Source organism: Nanorana parkeri, unplaced genomic scaffold, assembly GCF_000935625.1.
Source record: "Nanorana parkeri isolate BGI_ZX_2015 unplaced genomic scaffold, ASM93562v1 scaffold115, whole genome shotgun sequence".
Lineage (NCBI taxonomy): Eukaryota > Metazoa > Chordata > Amphibia > Anura > Dicroglossidae > Nanorana > Nanorana parkeri.
In genome coordinates this window covers 31083-48212 of record NW_017306383.1, presented here as the reverse complement: position 1 = coordinate 48212, position 17130 = coordinate 31083, and the positions used below count along the sequence as shown (strand labels likewise).

Genomic DNA, 17130 nt, shown 5'->3' with positions numbered 1-17130 from the left:
TGTCTCGGACATTGGGGCACATGACCTTAGGTCCCCCATTGCCCGGCACATGGTAAGTGCACATGGGGGGAAAACAAAGGGACTTCGTTTCTTTGTCGTGGAGAGAATTCATATGTCCAATAGAGGGGGAGATTGGGACAAATCCATACTTCAGAGAGAATGTAAATGGATCCACTCCACCAGATCTTTTGAAGAACCAGGAATTAATGAAGCTATAAATTTCAGTTGCTTTTTGTGACTTCGTGTGATTTGAATCCCATTCCAACATACAACCGTTTTTTATAGAGACATACATATATGCATCTGTAATAGATGCTTATGGACACTTATTGACATATTCCTCCAATATTCGGATCTGTGGTATATGCATTCAGTTGTGCTTAAAAGTATATGTATACATTGATGTTTTGTTCCTTTATGTATTCCACTATGCTGAATGGGATGACGTGATGGACCCTAAGCTTTGACTTCCCTCACGCAATCTGTATTCTTCACCCATAGATAAACAATGTGATATAACAAGAAATAAAGATTTTTAGATATTTTAAATACATATGTACTAGTGATATCATCTGTCTCTCCATAAATAATGCTTGACCTAAGGAAAGTACCAAGAAATAAATATTTTTTTAAATATATATGATTGATTCTTCTGTTGAAGGTAAAAAACTATTTTCCGGTTGAGAGAATAGACCCTGCGGGGACACATACGAGCACGTGACTGTGTTGAAACAGCTCTCATGTGTTACTAACTGATGTAATGATTTTTGTTCTACTTAAATAGTAGAGTCAAAACCTGTGCTAAACAGCGCCCTTCTGATGAAGCCCCGGTGTGGGAGTGGGTGAAACGCGTCATAGGCGTTTAGCAGAGGCTAATGTGGCTGCAACATTGAAGGCTGCTCTGTGATTTACCTAATATACCCTTATGGGTTACTTCTATCCTACACATTGGTTTACCAGAAATATATTGGAGGTCCGTTTATGAAAAATCAAGGACAAAAAAGCAGAGACAAAGTCATCTCCTGAATTTACCGCAGCTATCATCACAACTTTTGTTACATCTGATGACTACATCTCTTTGGATCCCTATACCACTGCAAAAAAGAAGATATCGAATCACTATATAGTGATCCAACAAAGAAAATCTTTTCCATCTACATGGTATCCCACAAATTGGATCAAAATCTCATGGAATCTATATCGGAGTTCAGTTAAGGCATCGACCTACAGCTACTAGCTTAAAAGCCGAGATATAATCACATCTCCTGTACTACCGACATTCTGCAAAATAGATCCAGTTGGAGTGCCAGTAACATCATTATCTTTCTTCAAATCGGATCCGAAAACGAAGATAAATCTCACTGTGAGTTTACATTCAGTTTTTATACTTTGATGAGGATTATTATTCGTTTTTTTCTTCGTTTTTTTTTCTTCATTTGTTTTCTCTTTTTTCTCGATATATACATTTTCCAAAATATAGAGCTCCTTTTTTCATACAAATACGGACTCTTTTTCCAATATCTATACACTGGTTAATACGAGTATATTATATCCAGTACAATGTTTAGGTCTTTCCAGGGCATGCCCGTACTGTGTGTTGTCTATAGCATTGTCTAGTATTTATAACGGAATGCAGCCACATATACATGTTGGTGTATGTTTATGTCTTGTTGTCATTTTTTGATATATGTGTTATACATTTTAAAATTTCTATAATAAATATGTATATTTTTATAAATTATCTTGCGTACACTTTGAAAGAATGGTGGGATCCCCTTTTGGGGAAATCTGTGTATTTTGTTAATATATTTAAACAGGGGACCCGCCTTCATTATATTATATTATATATGGGATATACCGTATAAAACCTTCCTATCCCCATCCTTGCCCTTTTTTCTAGAGGAAAAGCATAGCTCTCCCCTCTCACTGTGTACACGGAGCGGCAGGGTTAAAACCCTTTTAACCCTGCTGCTCTGCTCACCGCATCGGCTGTCAGTGAGGAGACAGACTCGGCGGCGGAGCCCGGAAGACGGAGCCAGCGAGGAGAGAGGTAAGTGCAGGGGGGGGGGAGACAAACGGACAAGCGCCGGCTTCCTCACGCTACATTTAAATGTAGAAAGCAACTGCATGTTTCGAGTGTCAGAGGATTCCACAGATGCTGCCGCCCCTCTGCGTCCTACCGCCCCGAGGCCGGGCCTCTGTGTCCTTGTGGGGAATCCGGGCCTGGCTATACACCTATAGATTATCTGCAGGTTGTCTATGGTCAGATGGAAAAAGTGCAACAGATTCCTCCATCTACGCTAAACTGTGTGGATGGAGGAATCTCCCACTGGGCCAAGCTTCACTATCTTGCTATTCAGCTCTGCTGACTCTCAAAATACCTGAGCAATCTGATTGGATGCAGGCAATGTTCAGGTATTTTGACAGCCAGTGGAGCCGACTAGTAAGATACTGAAGCTTGGCCCAGTGGGAGATTCCTACAACCACACAGTTTAGTGTAGATGGAGGAATCTGTTGTACTTTTTCCATCTGACCATAGAAAATCTGCAGGTAATCTTTAGGTGTATGGCCAGTTTAAAGGAGAACTATGAGGTGAGTGATTCTCACTCATCCTCATAGTTCTAGCCGACCTTTGACAATTAAACTGTCACAGGTCGGCGCAGTAGATCAGGAAGTGAGCGAAGACATACCGGCGCTCGCTCATTTCTCGAACCTGTCACTGCAGAGAGCTGTGACAGGGGAGGGACTAGATTCCCCCCTCCCCGCTCCGATCCTCCAGCGCTGACTGGCGGATCGGACGGGGAGGGGGCGGGTACAGCTGGCTCTGCCTCTAGATAGGCAGAGCCAGCTGTCACTCATGCAGCTGAGTGGCTCCAGACATAATTGTCGGGATCCGTTTCAGCTGCGGCGTCTCACTATATAATGAGCTACAGCTCGCAGTATACTGAGCTTTGGGTGACGGGAGGACGCTAGTTTGTGTCCTCCCATTACCCTTAGGAGAACGATGGGGAAAAGCCCTAACCCCATAGTTCTCTTTTAAGGAAGATGATGAGAGGAGGGAGATGTTTGCAATTTAAATCAGGAGAGCAGCCTAAGGTGGCAACACTGCTCCCCTGACACAGTACAGTTCAGTGTGAAATGCTGACAAATATAGACCGTTAAAGTGACATTAAAGTCAAATATATTTTTCCCTTCCCCCAATGTTAATGTCAGCACTTACCTTAAATTATGTCTCTTAATCCGATCTTCTTCTTTCCTGTCATTTTCATCTGTCCCTCCAGCGGTGCTGCGGGTCTCCGTTCCAGCGCCGACTCCTCTGTGATTGCTGGCACTTCCGGTACCACGGTGTCTGCATGCGGGTGCACGCATCCATAGACTAACCTTGTGTCTCTCCTCCTCTCCCGGCTGCAAATGTGAACTGCACATGCGCCCGCCCGAGAATTTTTACATTTTGGGACTAAGTGACAAGACGTACACTGTACGTCTCCCGTCACGAAGGGGTTAATAACCCTTTAAAAACAACTGCAATAAGCAGTTATTTGATATTTCATTAAATCTGAGCTCCAGGTATAAATATTCATGTATACTCCTATTGGTCCAGCTTGGCCCAATGTAAGTAGACATATTTTATCTCTAGTAGGGCCATGGTGATCCAGTAAAACACTGTAGTGGCCACAGCTACTACAAAGCTTTACAGCGATCTTCCAGGTTCTGTACAGTAGCTGAGCAATTTTCCCTCTGCTCTGAAAACACAGAGGGTCGCTTGCTCAACACAGCGGACATTCAATGAATGCCTGGAAATTTTACGAATGAATACTAGTCGTTCTCTGATTGGATGAGGGGAGGTGCCATGACATCACTGGACCTCGTCCAAACCAAGAATGCCAAGTTTTCAGTCATAAAAATACTAGGCCTTCAATGTGAGCGACTCATTGGGAGGGAATTTATAAAATCTGGAGCAGCTGCCCATGGCAACCAATTATCTTCTCTCTTCAGTTTGTTCAGTTAAACTTGGAAAATGAAAGAGAAAAGCTTATTGGTTACTTTGGGAGACTGCTCCAGATTCTGTCTGCTCCAGTGTTCATAAGTTGCCCTCTGTGTTTTCACAGTAGAGGGGGAAGTCGCTCAGCTTGGGAGGCAAGGACCGTTATAGAAGGTCTACCAACATTATTTAACCCTTCCCTAGCTCACATCACTGACATAAACCCCCTAGTGACTAACCAGAATAAAATAAATATTCACAACCTACAACATTGTATCTTTTCACTCTATCCAATCCCCGGTAGTGATGGGCTTGGGCGTGTTCGCAGCTCCACGTGCCAAGCCCGCCAGGAAGCTGACAGCGCCAATGACAGGTACTGAGACATGTTCCCGGTCCGCAGCTGCAGAGAGCTGCGCCCTTGCAACTTCCTGGCAGGCTCGGCACGTGGAGCTGTGAACACGCCCGAGCCCATCACTAATCCCCAGTAGCATACAGAAGCAAACAATGTCCAGCGCTTAGGGAAAACCTAAAACTGTTTTTGCCTTTAAATATACTTTAACCCAACTCTAAATGTTAACTGCCCCCTAGATCTTAACTGATAAACCTAACATAACACTTAAGGTCAAACCTGACTTTAACCCTAAAATGAACCCTTACCACGATCACAAAATTTAACCTTTAGCATGAAGCATCAACCCTAACCTTAATGAACCCCCTATATCAGTACTGTAACCCCCAACCTATGTCTTTATCTCTAACTGTAATGCTTATTCTATAACCCTTAAACCTGACCCCAAAAACACAACCTAACAATTCAAGTATATTTAAACCCAAAAACAAAATTGAAATATATTGTCATTTACCAGTCCTTAGATGTAATGACTGCACTAGTTTTCGTTTTTCAGGCCAAGTACATTGTCTGCAAGTACAGAAATATACTTGTTGGTCTTGTCGGAAATCTCCCATCTTTGTAACTTTCTGTGCACTGAACAGAAGTCACAAACAATGTTATCAGCTTTCCCAGTTATCTGAACTACAAACCAACTCCTCTCTCTGTAGAAAGCCGATAAGAGGAGGGAGGTGTTTGTAATTTAAATCAGAAGAGCAGCCTAAAGGTGGCCATACACTGTACAACCATCGCAAGACCCTAGTCTTGCGATGGTTGTAAAGTAATGAAAAAAACGTATGATCTGCCCATCTTGGACAGGCAGATCGCACTCTCGATCATCACAGGGGGGCGGGCTTCCGATGACCGCAATGCTGAACGGGCAGTGTGCGCGTGCGCACACAGGCCCGTTCAGCATTTGTCTCCCGAGCACCGTTCAAACCAGCCGAAAATCGTACGATTTTCGGCTGGTTTTCTAGCGTGCTCCTTAGACAAAAGACGTGCGACCGTACAGTAGAAACGGTCGCACGTCTATGTTCACACTGCTCGATTCTCGTACGATCGCGGGATTTCCCGTGATTCTCGTACGAGAATCGAGCAGTGTATGGGCACCTTTAGGTAGCCATACTGTTCCTCCATAGACACAGTACAGTGATCGAGTGTTGTCCTCCTAGAACAGGAGGTTTGTTACTAGTAGGATCATCAGGTGAAAATTAAGATTGAAAGCCTGAAAAAAGAAAACGAATGCAGCCACCACTGGACTAGTAAAATGCAATATATAAAATGTTTCTTTTTGAGCTTAGATGTGCTTTAACTTAACCTTTCCTTCTAAAATTCTAACGCTAACAATAAAAATTAACCATTGTACTCAACATTTAACTATTAACCAAAAGCCTATATACTGATCCTGACATTCTATCCCTACCCTTAGTCTGTGGGCTTCTAATAGCTGTAATATCGGGCTGGGCTATCACTGTCAGTTTCCCCATTGACGATTGGGAACCAGTCAAACTGGTTCTCAATCATGTTATCACTTTGTCAGCTGTGACACAGTAATCACATGCAGGGTGGAGGATTTATTTCCAAAATATGACTATCTCATGCAGATGGCACTGCAGCAATAAATGGAAGTATGCTTTTAGTTATTACTCTAGTTGTCAGATATAATTACAGTATTAAAACAAAATTAATTTTTTGTGTATTTGTCAGTTTATAATAAAAAACAGAGCAGACTTTTCATTAAAACAGTATACTAAGTAAAAGCTTTTAAACCCGGCAGATGGAGTTAGATGAGCCCCATAGAGGTCAATGAGGATGTATTGCACAGGCGCAGCCAGAAGAAGAAGACGTCCGCCGCAGGATGTAAACACACTACCAATGCCAGATCCGTCAGAGCTCATGAGTGCATGGGGAGGAAAGGAAGGGAGTGATGATGTCACCTTAAAGGGGCCTAAAGGATAAGTACACTTTAAAAGTTCCTTAATTCATGTGAAATTCATGGAATACCTCCTGATACAGCACACCAGATACTAAACTTTAGTCTTGCAGAATCTTCTTAACTGATATTAACTCTGTTTTGTTTTTTTGTTTTTTAAACATCCTGACGCCATGACATCGGTCTAAAACAACAGAAATTTGTCATTTACAATAACAGTTATATTATTATATTATGACAAACTGACTAACATACTTTTAGGGTTGTCGTTTTTAAAAATTCTGTCCGTGGTGAGAACCCCATCTCTGAACACTCCATTTTGTGGCCCACCTTGTCCAGAACTCCACTTTCCTGGTCAGACCAGTAAGTCTGCTGAATTACTTGCAGAATTATCTAGACCAGAGCTGTGGCAGTTCATCTGTCCCTGTCTCACAGTTCTGTGTGGCTGTGGCAGATCTTTTACCATTAGGAATTTTTCCCTTAATGTACCTGTATTTGTTTTAATTTAGCTGGACACACTGTGGGGGGACCGTCAATAATTTCATATGTACTTATTTGTGGTGCATAAGATCTGTAAGTGAGTGCACTGATGCTTAGTGTTCTTTTCACCTCCTTTCAATCAGCAAGTATTGTGTTATCTTCATTTTGTCTAGCACTGATTCATTCCAAAGAGATTTTTCTGCATGACTAGATGTGGTACGTACAGTCTGGGTTTATCTTTCACTCACTGCTTATTTTTAACCTATGGATTTCCTATTGTTATTCTAATAGACCCTAAAGAGGCTTCAGATCCATTATCTCTAGCGATTTCAACTGAATGTTGTGTGGGTATGTGATTTTTCAATATGAGGTGCTTCCTTTATCTTATAAAGCCCCCCTCCACTACAGCAGTAAGTACTTTTTGTCATCAGGCCTGTGTCTCAGGTCTATACGATTGAAGAGGAACTTTACCCATATGTTTAAAATAACAACAAATACATCTTTAGAAATGTTTAGTAATGACAATCAACAAACAGAAACTTCTAGATAATTGCTGCCTTTTTATTTTTTTGCGTACCTTATTTTTCTTTTCCTCCCCTTTCTTCTCACAGTGGCCATTTTCACAAAGGGCAGATGCATCCATCTCCCTTTACTTCCTGGAAATCTGGCACACATGATTAGGACAGGGGCCAAATTAACATAGGGGCGGGTGGAGCTCCTTGGCCGGGCCAAGCTGACCCGAATCACTGTCGGGCCGAGCCAACCTGGGGTTTCAATAGCGGGCTGGCTATTGAAACCCCACCCACCTGGTGCTTCATTGGCCGGATGAGGGGGTAGCAGTGACTGAGCTGTCACCATCACCAAGTTGCAAAACATAGGGTGGCACCACCAGCTCCAGTGGTGTGCCGTACCCTGCATTCTTTCTGGCTGACAGCAAATGCACCTAGTGGGCCGTGAATGAGATGCAGTAACCTTGCCCATGCTTGCTAGACCACATATCTATGGTCATGTGGACCCTGCCACTGGCCATATGATCAAGCAACAAGGAGACGTTTCCTTTCACATGCTGGGGATGGACTTTTGGGTGAAAAATGGTGATGTGGTACAGAACAGGCTGCAAATTTACAGGAGGGGGCAGACTCCACTAGCTGGAACAGGAGCAGCTGTAAAGCCAGCAATTTTGCTAAGGTGGCATTGGGATGCTGGGCATGCAGGTGGCTTGCTGCATTTTTATTTTGCTCCAGCAGTTGGGGAACAGATAGCTGACTACTCAAAGATATAGCTGGAGATGGTAGATAAGGGTTTGGAGCTTTTGAGTGAGGTTGAAGCCTACGCTTGGCCCTACTAAGTGTGGCCGCATGACACTCTGTGGAGCTGTGGCCTCCAGTAGAATAGGGTGGCTGTTGCCTCCATTCCTCTTTAAGTTGTCCCTGGATTGCATCCTGCCTCACTTATGCTGTGCCTCTCCCTTACTTTTGTCATCTACATTCTCGAGCACCCAGGTACCCAGATCTGCTATCTCATCAATCACACCCTCCTCATCCCTGGAGCCCACTTGACAGTAAGCTGCAGCTGCAGTAACATTGCTGGCAAATGATTCTTCCTACATGTTGTCCCCTCCTTCTGTGTGACATCTGCTCTCTTGCAGCAAGTGACAGAATCTGTGCTGAAATAATTCTACCAACTCCTCCATGCCAGTTTGCAGGGCTACAGTGGGATTAGATGTTGAAAAAGAAGGTGCATTTGGAGCTGCTGATGACACTGCTATGACTACTTTATGCCTGGTAGATGGAGGATAATGAAGGCTTGGTTTCCCAATTCACCACCTCTGGCTGTATAGCATGCCCTTGCCAGAAAGGAAGTGCCCTGTCTCTCAAAGGTGCACCATTCCAGGCATAAAGACAATAGGGAATTGCCTAATTTTATTAGCAACTGTGGCAATAGGGGAATTTAAGATGTGCGGTTTGGTGCACTTGACACTGTGATAAATCTATTTATAGGTACTGTTGTTTAACATGCCACCTTCAAAGTCTACGTGTTTGTCAATGAAGCCTACATCACAATTAAGAACCAATAGAAATGCAAGAGGCAGGAGGGACAGGACCAAGCTGTCTGATAAACTCATTATACTGACATGCAGTAACCTCCGTTTATAAATGTATTCATCATATGCTCAGTTTCAATTCTCCAGGTTTGAGACACGTTTTCTTTAGGTTTATTACCCTAATCAGAGCACGTGGACAGAATAGTTTCTTACCTTGCATCTTGGGTTCAAACTAGGTCACTGTCTGTATTAGTTTATATGTTCTCCTTATGTGTGTCCATATATATCCTTGGGTTCCTGAGTTTTCCATCCATAGTCCAGAGAGCATAGTGTTATTTTTTTGTTTTAACAGTAAAGACCCCACAAAAGCCTTTCTTAAAAGAGAACTATGGGGTAAGTGTTTTTCCCCATAGTTCTCTTAAGGGTCACGGGAGGATATATACTAGCGTCCTCCCATGACCCTGTCACGCCCAACTGTCTCTGGTAGTGAACCTCAACTGCGGAGGGCGAGGAGCGGTGGAGGGGTTGGTAATTCTTTTTGTATCTAGAATGGCAATCAGTACTGACTCCAGGCGTCACTCCCAGTCTAGAGTGGGGAGTTTGGAGTTCCTGACATCACGTGCCAATTAGCAAGGGGATCTGGTTAATGGTGTATACGGTAGGTATTACTTCATACCCCCTATTGCCCCATGGGGTTAAATTAGGTGAGGTTACCACAGTTATGGAGGAGGTGCAACTGATATGATCGAGAAGTGAGCGAGCGACGGTATGCGTTTGCTCACTGCCCGATCTATTGAGCCGACGTGTGACAGTTTCATTGTCACACGTCGGCTTGAACTATGAGGCTGAGTGATTTTCACTCACCTCATAGTTCTCCTTTAACAGTTTTACCCTAAAATAGTTTTCAGGCCTCAGGGAACTGAGCAGAATAATGTTTTCTTTGTAGGTCTGTTTATTCTGGCCCATATTTAGACTATTTTTTGTTTGGTCTTTTTATCATTTAAATTCAGTCAACTCTCTACAAACCCACTAAAGATTTTTTTTTAAAGTTTAAAAATATATTTAAGAGGTTAATGGTCAGTGCTATCCCGGCCTATTTTTATATATTAAGGATCATTGTTGTATATGAAATAACAAGGACCTTCATGGCAGCATTACCAGGCATTATTTTAATGAAAGATATCGATTTAAATAGGCTGACAATGACTTTTGAAACTACATTAACATGGTAAAGACTATACAATATTTTAGTGATTGGGTTGGGATACACTTTAAGCCCTTTCTCAAAATACATATACACACCTTATACTGTAGTTACATAACTGTAGCACAGCTGTCATTACAAGAAAGACACAGTGAATGGTATCTACTTCGGATTTATTAAATATGAATATGAATTAAATATTGTTGGAAAAGGATTTTAAATACAATGAACAGTAATAATATGCAATTATAGGCACTTTGCTGTACTTGAGTACATGACTATTGCACATAAGTCTAAACAATAATAAATATAGTTCACATTTACAAAAATACAATGACTCATGCACAATCCTGTATAACAGGAAAATATAATAAACATTCTAATGAATAAGCAGATTATTTCTTTGACTAGCAAAGTACTAAATACTATTTTTATAAATACATTTTCTCTTTGCAAAAAATACCATTAAAATAAACTAAATAATTAGGTTTATATATGTCTTATATATAAATTATATTTACATGTAACTGTGGTAAAAGCAGTGATTTGCTAAATATTGCTAATTCTATGACAACCTAACTTGTAACTTTTACCTTGCTCTTAACATGATATTTTGTTAGGGGAAACCAATGGTTTACTGAGCCAAAGAACAATGGACATTCTTTACTAATCCATTCCAAAATGTTTGCCTTTTAAGATAAACCTGTGTCTGTGCCACCCCCAGTTTCCTGCAATTTCTTCACTAGCTGGTAAGGAAGATTAGACACGCAACTAAAAAACCTAGTAGATGAGCCACCTATTAGCAGGCCTGAACATTGCCACATGGGCAGGGTCGAAATGTTACTTCCTTCCCCCTAGGCCAACTATCTTATGCCTTTTCCCTTGTGACTGCATGGCCTTAGTACCACACTAACATGACCTGATATCATATCTCACAAGGCGCTGAAAGAGGCAGTTTGCCCACTCTGTGTAAATACACCTAGATCTCAAAAAGTAGGGCAAACTGTTGTCCTAATCTGTTAGCAGTTTAGTTCTAGGTGTACAGACACAGTGAGCAACATGATGTCTGGCTGACTGTGTGTCTTCCCTGGCAGGAGTAGGGGAGTGCCTATTCATATACAAAGAGCAACATGGAGACAGTTCCTATTTGCATATCAGTGTTGTAATGTTTAAGCAGTACTAAGTCATGGCTTTCTGCAGCAAAACATATACTACATATAAAAGTTTGTGTGCATCTGACCATCATACATATATGAGATTGTTGGACATTTTATTCCAAAACAATGGGCATAAATATCAAGTTGCCCCCAACTTTACGGCTATAACAGCCTCCAATCCTCTGAAAAGGCTTTGCAAAAGATTTTGTAGTGTCCGTATGAATCAGTGGCCATTGAGGCACAGAAGTATTTGTAAAGTTAGGTACTGATGTTGGATGAGAAGACCTGGATTGTAATCAGGATGTAATACCTTTAAAATAGTTGGGCTGAGGGCTCTGCCCAGGCTATTCAAGTTCCTCTGCACCACACTCCGTTTATGACTGCGTGCAACTAAACTCAATAATTTGGAGGGATGTCCACATACTTTTGGTGATATGGTGTACATCAACTAACTGTAGTTTCAGTTTAGATTATGTTCTTAAATGTAAAGGGAAATAATAGCTGTTATTTTTTTCAGTGAGAAAATAATTTTCATCAGCATGCTATTTTAGAAAAGAATTGCAGTTAAGAATTTTGAGTAATCATCACACTAAGATGAAGACTAATAAGAGTCTGATAAGTCAATGGTCCTAAAAAAAACATTCCTTTCTTAAAAATGGAATTCATCTTGCCCGTTATGGTCTGAGACTCCTTCATGTTTTGTAGTTTTGATAAAGAAAGTTTAAACCACAATATCTGTTCCATTGGGAAATTAAAGGATATCTCCACTTGCTCCCAATTGCATCTGAACATTTTGGGGGTATCACAATCCAGACATCTTTGTGATCCAGTTGCGCAGGTATGTAACTCTGGAGTAGACGCCAGGCTTGTATTCTAATGCGCATTCATCACCAAAACTGACAATTCCAACAAGGAACCACTTGTCTGTATTTTGCATAGAGACCAAAGGACCACCAGAATCACCCTAGAGTGAGACAAGGGTAATATATTAGTTTAACATGTCAAATATTCGCTAACTAATACATATCAGAGTCATGCTTCTAAAGCCACACTAAAGCTCATACACAAACGGAAGTATACTGTATAATACCAATATTTATGTAAGAATCTGATAAGAAAATATGTCTTTAAGTACATGCTATAAAAACATTTTTTACATGATTTAATCAGAATTTTAAGTTTATATTATTAGCCGATACAATAGAATCAAGCCCACAGCAAAATAGATGTTTAAAGAAATATGAAATGAGATTTAAACACATTAAATTCTTAACTCACCTGGCAAGCATCGATTTTTCCCTCCACATATCCAGCACATAGCATTGAAGGTTGCATTGTACTTCCATACATTTCGGTGCTACCACACAAATTTGAATTAATTATCTTCACTTCAGCTTGTCGTAGAACTGTTGACATAGGGCCTGTAAATGTAAATAATTGTCATTATAAATCTACTGTGCAGTAGTGTTTGAACCACATTTGCACTGCTGTGTATATAAGGTTGAATGCACAGTACCACTTCTCCTGTTTTAGATGTAGAGTGTGGACCAAAACTACATATGCTCCTTCCAGACTGAGTGCAAGAACACAGTCCGCAGGCAGCTCTGGTGAGACCCCAATGCAACCCTGGTGAGACTGTACAGCCTTGGTGAAACTCCACGCAGCCCTGGTGAGACTGCACAATCCTGGTGTGACCGCTCAGCCCTGGTATGACAGCCCTGGTTAAAGCCGCATGCAGCCCTGGTTAAACCCGCATGCAGCCCTGGTTAAACACGCACACAGCCCTGGTGAGACTCACATTCAGCGCTGGTGAGACCCAAAAACAGCCCTGGTAAATCGGCAGGCAGCTCTGGTGAGACCCCAACGCAACCCTGGTGAGACCCCACACAGCCCTGGTGAGACTGCACAACCCTGGTGTGACCGCTCAGCCCTGGTATGACAGCACACACAGCCCTGGTGTGACCTGCACAGCCCTAGTGGGACTGCACAAAGCCCCGGTGAGCAACACAGAGTATGCAGCTTCATATTATTCTGCATTGCTGTATAATGTATTGCTGGGATTTGTAGTCCTCTATAGGTGGTGGTATTCTGCATTGCTGTATAATGTATTGCTGGGATTTGTAGTCCTCTATAGGTGGTGGTATTCTGCATTGCTGTATAATGTATTGCTGGGATTTGTAATCCCTCTACAGCTTGGAGCTAGTGACAGAACTACCGGGGTTGCAGCAGTTGCAGCTGCGACTGGGCCCTGGCACTCCACCATTGTCCTAAAATCATTCGTCTGTATTGTTTTAGAAAAACAGTCACGTGACACTAAAATAAAAGGTATAAGTAATTGGGATCGGTGAGTACTTGAGCAAAAGTATCGTTACTTGTACTCGGTCTTGAAAACATGGTATCAGTGCATCCCTATCTCAGGGCAAAGGCATTTTCCCCCCTGAGATGAAATGCACTGTTACATGTTCCAGGGGGTGGGCCCAGAGTTCCAGGAAGTGAAGGGAAATTGATTAATCTGCCCTTAGTGAAAATGGCCAAGTGCGAAGAATGGGGAGGAAAAGAAAAATAAAGTATGCAAAGTATAAAAATCCTGCAATTATCTAGAGGTATCTGTAGATTGTCATCACTAAACATTTCTAAAGGTGCCACTGTTGTCATTTAAAAAGATAAAAGTGATGTCCCTCTTTAATTTGCACAGCCCATAACTGAATTAACCAACGCAAGCTGTTCCAGTTGCTATATACTTTAATTTGGAACAAATTGCACAATTTTATTCTCTGGTCTCTCCCGGTCTCAACAAGAAGCCAGCATCATACAGTTGACTTCCTATCTATACAGAGATGGTGACTGCTACTTAACCAGAATAATACTGTACATGTGGCTTTTTTCTTGTTGATTCTGTTATAACTTAGGGTATAGTAAAGAGTTGAAATTACAAATACATTGCCTTAGAAAACATAGAAAATACTGTACATATAGAAGATATAGTGACATGACTTATGCCTTTTTATACAAGACAGTGCAAATCAGTTGAAGATGAAATCTGACTGTTGGCTACAAACCTGGGCAATTCATAGCCTAAAAGGATAGGCTGCTAAATTTACATGCAATTTTGGACTTTCTGAAATAAAGTCCCCTTTCTGTCAACAAGCCTCCCCATTGGTCTTTTAATTTCATGTGCAGTCGCTGACCTATAGTGAGCAATAAAAACTAGGATAGGTTGGGCCAAGCTCAGCTCTTACAGGACATTTTAAGATTTCCTCTGCTTTTACATGTAGAACTGCTATTTTGACATGTTGATTTCAATAAAGGGCACCACTGCTTCCACTTTTTTTTTTACCACGTTCTCACTTTAGATTGCCATGTTTGTGATGAGTTTATTTACACATGCCTGTGTATGTTCTAGCACTGTAAAGCTAAGCATTCATTAAAGGAGAACTATGAGGTGAGTGCTTTTCACTCACCTCATAGTTCTAGCCGACCTCTGACAATGAAACTGTCACAGGTCGGCTCAGTAGATCGGGAGGTGAGCGAACACATACCGGCGTTCGCTCACCTCTCGATCCTGTCACGGCTCTCTGCCGTGACAGGGGAGGGGCTGGATTCCCCCCTCCCTGCTCCGATCCGCCAGCGCTGACTGGCGGAACGGACGGGGAGGGGGCGGGTAAAACTGGCTTTGCCTCTAGATAGGCAGAGCCAGCTGTCAGTCACACAGCTGGGCGGATCCAGACATAATTGTCGGGATCCGCTTCAGCTGCGGCGTCTTAGTATACTGCGAGCAGCAAGAAAAAAATAATCAGTATAACAATCAATAATACCAACTACACCATGCTGTCTTACTAACCGTCATATTGCTGTGATCCCCATCCGGTGACATAGCACGATGAACCATCAGCAAAGTTGTCAGATGCCTTTGGTAAACATACAGTGCGGACGTTTTCTTTAAAACTGACAGGCGCAGACAGCTGGAGAAGTGCAATGTCATTTGCCTGATTTTCAACGCTGAAGGTGTCATACGCTATGATTCTCTGGACCTTCATCCCGACTCCAGGGGTGGATGAGATGGAACCCAATACTACTGTCCACCTATCCACATCTTTACCTCTGAAGAGAAAGAAAGACAATGACATTTGAAATCACAAGCTGAAATGTACATGTTAAGCGAATATGTCCATATATTTGCAGAGCGCACATTAAATAAATGTTTATATGTTTAAATTAAGAACAAACTGCAGTAAAATATACTATAACTAGAAAATACTAAATAATTAGATACATTTTAATTGTGATGTTAAAAATGTATGTAAAATATAATTGAGGAACCTCTGGCTTCATGGGAAGTAAATACGGGAAGCAAACAGTTGCATCCAGGTGTAATTATCTGTGCCTAACTGCAGCTAATTTTCGAACACCGTTGCTGACAGCATGTCATTGCTTCGTACAGGCTCAGCAGCCGTGACAATCCACATCCACCTGTGAATCCAGCCTCTGGAATTTGCTGGATTCTTGACACACATGGCACATTTTTTGCCGTGTGAATAAGTCCAGGGACTAAGCTAGAAATAGCTAAAAAATACAGGAGTAATTTAGCGGGACAGCAGCACAACATTAACTCAGGTCTGTGTTTCTCCAGCTGGAACCTGTTATCTAAAATCCTCTGGTCACTGATAGCTTGCTCATCTAGCAGTGACCGGATGATTTTCCAAGTTAATCTAATTCTTTAAAATAATGCAATTGTCTCTTGATCTTGGAGACAGTAAATAAATAAAAAACCCAAATCCTCCAAATTGCTCTGTTTCCTTTTTTGCCTAACCTGCTCACAGACTTAACATAGCAATAAATGATACAAGATGCATTCGATCTGTTAGTGTCAGTTCAGCTGATGAGAGTAAAATGTAAGAGTAAAACTTTCAGTTTTGTCAAGTAGACAATCACTTACAACTCAAAACAGTGAGCAGCAGAAACTAGCCAAATGTTGCTGATGAGAGTGGCTCCACACTTATGCTTCCCATCAAGACGCAGACTGGCCTGCCAGGGCCATGATCCTGAAGATGCCGGTACCCCTCCTACTATCCTGCTTGATGCTGTGGGACCTCCAATGCCACACTCTGTTCAGAATGCAAATAACAGAAGCATTATCAATATGAATGTATATTGTAGTTCACAAACTTGAATTAAATGTCACCCTAAAGTTTAGTCCACCCCATAATATTTCACTTCAAGGGAAAGTTTGGTTGGCTGTGTCACCATATGGATTCCCTTATCTAATTGGGTTTTCAGTGGTGAGATTTCCTTGCCATGGCTGCTGGTTCTGTTTCCTCTGATTTTTGTTGATTTTGTAATGTCCCTGCCTTTTCCATAGTTTTGCTATAGTAAGCTATTGTTATTTTTAACACTGGGACAAATAAACATAGGTTTACATTTAGTTTGTCAGCTATGGTGGAAATAGAATGGAGTAGAGGCGAGAATGGGCAGACAAGGAGACCACTAAAGCTAAGAGGAAAAATAATCTGAGACTTAACTGTTATATTGGTGGATACGCTAACTTTGGAAGATGCACATAGCATGGACACAAATATTATGATGTCAGCAAATGTAAATGCTTTGAGTATTGTCATCCTCATTTAATTCATTTAAAGTGTTCAGTGAAACCGTGATGCTTGTACCCATATTGCTATGTTAAGTCTGTATATTTTTAAATACCAACCTAACATCATTAGTGGGGCTTTTTACATGTATAGAGCCTGTTTGACTTTCACGAACTATACATGTTATTGCTGAATTAGGTATGTGACCAAGGTCTTAACAAATAGTTTGGGTATTTAAGGTTAGCAGGGCAATTAGCAAGGAAATCTTGCAAACAGTAAATTGTATTCCATACCTTGGTTCATTAAAATCTGCCATTTAATTGTATATATATATATATATATACTGTTGGCTATATA

The 17130-nt window shown here is 41.5% G+C and overlaps 1 protein-coding gene across 1 annotated transcript in view; it reads right to left on the bottom strand.

The window, feature by feature from the left end:
• Nucleotides 1-11990: 11990 nt before the first annotated feature.
• Nucleotides 11991-17130, bottom strand: part of LOC108784444 (transmembrane protease serine 11C-like) — a 7175-nt gene continuing 2035 nt past the window's right edge. The window contains exons 3-6 of the mRNA XM_018553271.1: nucleotides 16125-16293; nucleotides 15030-15289; nucleotides 12467-12609; nucleotides 11991-12152 (exon numbers count right to left, since the gene is read on the bottom strand). Of these exons, the coding sequence (XP_018408773.1) occupies nucleotides 11991-12152; nucleotides 12467-12609; nucleotides 15030-15289; nucleotides 16125-16293 (734 nt within the window). The remainder of the gene's footprint in view (nucleotides 12153-12466; nucleotides 12610-15029; nucleotides 15290-16124; nucleotides 16294-17130) is intronic.